At 49.3% G+C, this 6032-nt stretch overlaps 1 protein-coding gene across 1 annotated transcript in view; it reads right to left on the reverse strand.

Annotated features, from left to right (window-relative positions):
- The window catches only part of rnf123 (ring finger protein 123), a 93617-nt gene that overhangs the window by 58683 nt on the left and 28902 nt on the right, over positions 1 to 6032 (reverse strand). Inside the window, exons 24-30 of the mRNA XM_008295946.1 lie at positions 4293 to 4376; positions 3648 to 3755; positions 3385 to 3562; positions 2809 to 2883; positions 1551 to 1638; positions 1162 to 1249; positions 945 to 1029 (exon numbers count right to left, since the gene is read on the reverse strand). Of these exons, the coding sequence (XP_008294168.1) occupies positions 945 to 1029; positions 1162 to 1249; positions 1551 to 1638; positions 2809 to 2883; positions 3385 to 3562; positions 3648 to 3755; positions 4293 to 4376 (706 nt within the window). The remainder of the gene's footprint in view (positions 1 to 944; positions 1030 to 1161; positions 1250 to 1550; positions 1639 to 2808; positions 2884 to 3384; positions 3563 to 3647; positions 3756 to 4292; positions 4377 to 6032) is intronic.

Genomic DNA, 6032 nt, shown 5'->3' on the forward strand with positions numbered 1-6032 from the left:
TACAGGAGTCCAACACCTACAGGAGTCCAACACGTACAGGAGTCTGACACCTACAGGAGTCTAACACCTACAGGAGTCCAACACCTACAGGAGTCCAACACCTGCAGGAGTCCAACACCTACAGAAGTCTAACACCTACAGGAGTCCAACACCTAAAGGAGACTGACACCTAAAGGAGTCAAACACCTACTGGACTCCACCAGAAAGGTGTTTGGCTTTGAGCCGAGGATGTAAACAGCAGCAGAAACAGTGTCTCCAGAACCGCATGTATTAACCATCAGATAATGCCAAGAGCTTCATTGATCCAGTTAACTAGTGTCAGTGAATAAGCAGCTGTTTGACATGAAAACACACTCTATCCACACATCAGAGGGTTAAGTGCTGATTTCTGTATTGATTTTATCTGCGGTTCCTGCTGAACTGTGATATTTTACGTTAAACATTCTGTCCTCACTTCGTGCCTGAAGCTGAATTTTTATATTTTATCATATAAATGTTGGACTGAACAAATTACAGACACTAAAACACCTAATATGTGAGTTGCTGCAGGGATTTCATTCATTTTTTAATGAAAATCTCTGAAAAACACTGCGTTCATGTGTGTGTGTTGTGTTCTGACCTCCATCTCTGCTCTGTGTCCTAAAATAAAATGTTGGTCTTTGTAAAATCTGTACAAACATGTCACACAACTTCAGTGAAGCACTTTGAGTCCTGATTAAAGCTGTAAATCAGCAGCTGCAGTAAAAATAAACTGCAGTCAGTCTGTCACAGCCTCCATTTATTTATGGAAACCAAAGACCTGAACCAGGAGACAAATACACAAACTGAGACTCTGTAAAACTCACACTGAGGGAAGGAAAACACAACACATAGACACGCACAGATTCACACTGGAGGGAAAACAACACACAGACACACAGACACACACACACACACAGACTCACTCTGCAGACTGGGCAGGTTTGCATCTTCAGGTTTGGTTTTCAGCAGGTGAGGGAGTCGAGTGTATCTGTAGCCAAAACCACAACCCTGAAACAAAAAGGAGCTTCTGTGATGACAGACTCACAACGTTCAGTCTGTAACACACAGTCACATAACAACAGTAACACACAGTTTGTCTGCTACAGTTGTGTTACAGTGCGTGTCTGTGTAGGTTCTCACCCTCCACAGTCGGACCAGGATCCAGTTGGTCTGAGCCCAGGGTCTCTGTTCATACGGAGCCAGAAGGTTCCTCATCATGGCCACTCGCCTGGAATCACATAAACAAGCTTACAACCAGTCAATCCACCTTTACCCAGTCAGTCCACCTTAAATCAATCAGACCACCTGAAACCAGTCAATCCACCTTCAACAGGTAAGTCCACCTTAAATCAGTCAGACCACCTTAAACCAGTCAGTCCACCTTAAATCAGTCAGTCCACCTTAAAACAGTCGGTCTGCCTCAACATCAACCCAGCTTTGGGCTCATTTTCACATAATAATAATAATAATAATAATAATAATAACAATAATAATGATAATAATCGTGGTTCGGAGGCTGAAACACTCACTGCTCCTCGGGGATCCTCTCCACGGCCCTGAGGGATTGTGGGTAACAGACGTAGCTGGCGAGCGCCTGCATCAGAGAGTCCTTGATATCTGAGAGAACAGAGAACAAAGAGAGGACCATCGGACACGTTCCACCTCCAACATCGGGCCCAGAGAGGCGTTCAGGGACCGTCGGACACGTTACACCTCCAACATCGGGCCCAGAGAGGCGTTCAGGGACCGTCGGACACGTTACACCTCCAACATCGGGCCCAGAGAGGCGTTCAGGGACCGTCGGACACGTTAGAGACATTTACAGATCTTAGTAAAGTGAACAGAAGCTGAGGAGCTTTTTGAAATGACAAACTGACCCAAACAGAAATCAGGTGACGCCGTCAGCAGCGGTTCTGTTCTGAGCCGTTCTTCACTGTCAACACTTGATCAGTCAGAACTTAATCACCACAAACTCAGAAGTTCACTGAAGAAAACAGCGACTGATGTCTGCAGACTGATCCGGACCAACACAGACACACAGCTGTGTGGATAAACAGCAGGACCAGCAGAACCCCCGTCTGTCCGTCCTGAGACCCAAATGCAGCCTGATCCGGACCAACACAGACACACAGCTGTGTGGATAAACAGCAGGACCAGCAGAACCCCGTCTGTCCGTCCTGAGACCCACATGCAGCCTGATGAATGACGGTCGGAGCAGGAACTGATCCAACAGCACCACTGTGACGGCTGCGCTGTGAAGCAGGTGAGTCTCACCTCTGCAGGAATCATGTGATCAACACAGACCACTGCTCACACACTGAATACATCTGCTGCAGAACCAAACAGAATCAAACAGAATCGGCCTGATTCACCTCAAACAGCAGCAGCAGGTTCTGCTTGATGTGAGCGTCCCAGAAACGGACGGAACCGCAGGAAGCAGCGCTGAACTCGATTCTGGTACAAACCTGTTTGGGTTGTGAGATGCCGGCACCACAGCAGGGGGCGCCGCTGCACAGACTCCACAGACTACTGGATCAGAACAGTAACTGGTACCGACTTCGTAGAGATCTGTCTCCACTTTGACGTGAAACAGTCTTTTTCTAATTTGTTGTCCAAAAGTCAAATTACACCGACCACGACTCGGTGCTGAAACACAAGAACATGTCACATGTGTCCCCGTGTGTGCACGTGTGTCCCCGTGTGTGCATGTGTGTGTCTGTGTGTGCACGTGTGTAAATGTGCATGAACGTGTGTGTGTGTGTGTGTGTGTGTGTGTGTGTGTGTTACCGGTTCCGACGATGCGAGGGTCCGCAAAGTGCTTGGCGAGGATGGCAGCGAGCTGGGTCAAGGTTTCCTCGTAGCCTGAGGGTGAAGCAGAAAACATGGAGTTGGTGTGGTTCTGAGGTTTGGGTCTGAGGTTTGGTTCTGAGGTTTGGTTCTGAGGTTTGGGTGGCCATGTCTTAGGTGGTGTGAAGAGGAACACAGGGTTCTAGTCGGGTTCTAGTCGGGTCGCTAGAACTCAGCTCAGACTGAAGTTGGGCCTGTTTCTGTTCCTGACATCATACCGACACTCTCACTGCTGTTCTGGGATAAACTGGGTTCAGGTTCCAGTCCGTCTGATTGGCTGCCTGACAGGGAACACAGCAGAACTTCCTGAAATGTTCTGACATTTTTCAGCTAGAAGCATTAAAACCCATCGAAGGAGGTTCTGAACATCACGCAGCATTAAATGGTTCTGGAGACACGTTAGTGCACCAAGTAAATCTGATCCTGGATCAGCAGCAAACATCTGTCTGGGACTGAAAACATTCTGAATGTCGTACGCAGCATCTGAACCAGAACCAGAACCAATCGGGGCGGTACCTGGGAGCTCCTCCATGCTGTTGGCCGGGCTGAAGTAGTTCTTCAGGGCGCTGTAGGCGTTCATGGCCACGTTGAGGTAGAACTCTGGAGCGAAGGCGAACAGAGAGCCGGTGCTGTCGGCGTGCTCAATGGTCCGGATGCAAACACACAGCAGCCAGTAGACATCCAGCATCTTCTCCTGCACAATGGCAGCAGAGCGCAAGAACCAGTCAGAAACTAAAAGAATCACTGACCCAGACGAGCAGAACCTGAGCGGCGGTTACCTTGGAGTAGATGGTGGCGTTGATCCAGGCCAGCCTCCTGCTCAGGTGGTTCAGCTTCTCTGCAAACACCTTCTGGCTCTTCTGGAGCTCCTCCAGGATGTCGGCTCTCTGAAAACAAGCAGACAGGCACCAAGGTTTCAGTTTCATCTCAACTCCTGGTGACTGAAGGCTGCTCAGCAGAATCAGCACCAGCTGTGACGTCTCCATCATCTACACGAGGTACTGGACCACCGTCAGTGTCTGGTCACAAGGACCCAAACGCTCCGGTTCCACCACCAACCATTTCTGTGTAGAGAATAAACGTGTTTGTGCTAAAAACTGGAGCTCATTCAGACATGAAGCTGTTACTGGACCCAGACTGGACCTGAGCCACAGACTCATACTCAGGCCTCATGTGCTTCTCATCAGGTCCAAACTGTGGACATCTGCAGCAGTGTTCTGACACATTAGAATCCCAGATTCTGATGTGTGCAGATTAATTCTGACTGTTGTAGTTCCAGGTCCACATTTCTGTAACTAACTGTGGCTTTAACTCGTGTCTCCGTTAGTCAGTGTTTGCTGTGCTAACACTGACCCTAACCCTGAGCTGATGATGGCACTGAACAAAGGTGTAGAAACGTCAGAGGTCTGATGGACCGAGCTCACCCTGGCAGGACAGCGAGCGATCTTCTCCTCCGTGTCCTTCAGAGCCACGGCGTACTCGTGGACGTCATCTGAAACCACCACCATCTGAGGAAACAAGACACACACTGGTCATTCTACAGTGAAGTTCACAGGACAGAAGCTTTGACTGGTTGTGTTCTCTTTGATCAGACCAGCTGGCAGCACCAAGACTTAAATGTTGACCCTCACATTAAGCAGATGCAGCTTTCTGAGCTGTCTCCTGCAAACAGCTCCAGTCAAAGCGCAGACTGTGAATCATTGGCGTCATTAAAGGCCATAAAGGCCGCCGACGCTTTCAGCTGAGGCAGCTTCTAAATGAGACAAAGGAGCAGCGATGACAGAGAGGAGCTGGAGAGAGGACGTTCCTGTCACTGGGAGGAGAAGCAGTCAGTAGAACGGCACTGCAGGTGCTCACTAACTCCAACAACAGGTGAACATTCAATCAGGAAGTGATGTGAAAGGTGTGAAAACGCATTCTTCCCTTCCACCGCTGCAGCAAACCACCTCCTGTCTTACAGCCAGCAGGGAGCGACTCCTCTGGGTGTCTGACTGGACACAGGTCCAACAGGAAAGGAAGCTGATTCTAATTCGGTCTGTTCGTCAGCCAGCACCTCCTCAGGCGTCTGTTGTTCCAGGGTCCTTGAACACAGCGTGTTGGGTGATGGAAGCTCTGGTCTCATTCCGAGGAACCAGGGACGGTTGGTTTTACTCATGTTTGACCTTTTTGGCTTCATTATAGAGGACAGAGAAGAGAGACGGGAGATGTGGGGTGGAGAGTGGGGCAAGGACCTGCAGCACGGCCATGGGTCGGACTCGGACCTGTTTACGGGTCGCCCACTCAGCTACTGGGGCGCCCTGAGCGGGGGGTGATTCAGGGCAGAGCTCAGATCCAGAGCTTGTTCTTAACGCCGGTTTGAACAGTTTCAAACTTCCTCGTCCTGTTTGGTGTCACAGAGCAGCTGGTCTGTTCCTGTGCTGCAGACATCAGTTCAGATCTCATTCTGCAGGACACATCACGTCACTCTGACCTTCCAGAGGTCGTCATCACAGAAACCTACAGCTCCTATGTGAACACCTGACTGTCTCTGTGCAGCTGAACTCTGTTGGAGTTCCAGGTCACCCACAGTTTAGTCCTGACTTCTCACAGCTCCAGGTACACGTCTTCATGGCTGAGATTTAGTTCTAGTGTGAACTGGTCAGAACGATGCTGCAGAATCTCAGACGTGACTACAGATGTGTAGATGTGACTCAGTGTGTCCCCTGCAGACTGACCAGGCTCCATGTGAAGGTCACACCCTGGTGCATGAATAAAACATGCAGCTTTAGCCTTTGTTTCCATCATATGGTGACCTCATCCAATCAGCATTAACCCTTCAAACCCTCAACCAATGGGTGGCTTTGAGAGGCACGTTGTCGTTAAAAACACATGAAACAGACACAATCTTCCACCAACACCTGAATTCATCATGTGTGACGTGTGGCTCATCGTCAGAATGAACCGGATCAGAGCTTCAGGTTCTGATATTTCACAACGTCTCATTTAAATCTCTGGGTGTTGACAGGTTCTCAGAGCTCATCACCTCTGGACTGGAAACAACAAACACTGACTGAATGTTGTGAGTTCATGCTGACAGCAGCACCAGAACCTTCACTGAGCTGTATCTAACCCTAACCCTAACCAGACCCAGAACCAGAACCTTCACTGAGCTGTATCTAACCCTA

The sequence above is a fragment of the Stegastes partitus genome, unplaced genomic scaffold (genome assembly GCF_000690725.1).
Source record: "Stegastes partitus isolate 25-593 unplaced genomic scaffold, Stegastes_partitus-1.0.2 Scaffold1089, whole genome shotgun sequence".
Classification (NCBI taxonomy): domain Eukaryota; kingdom Metazoa; phylum Chordata; class Actinopteri; family Pomacentridae; genus Stegastes; species Stegastes partitus.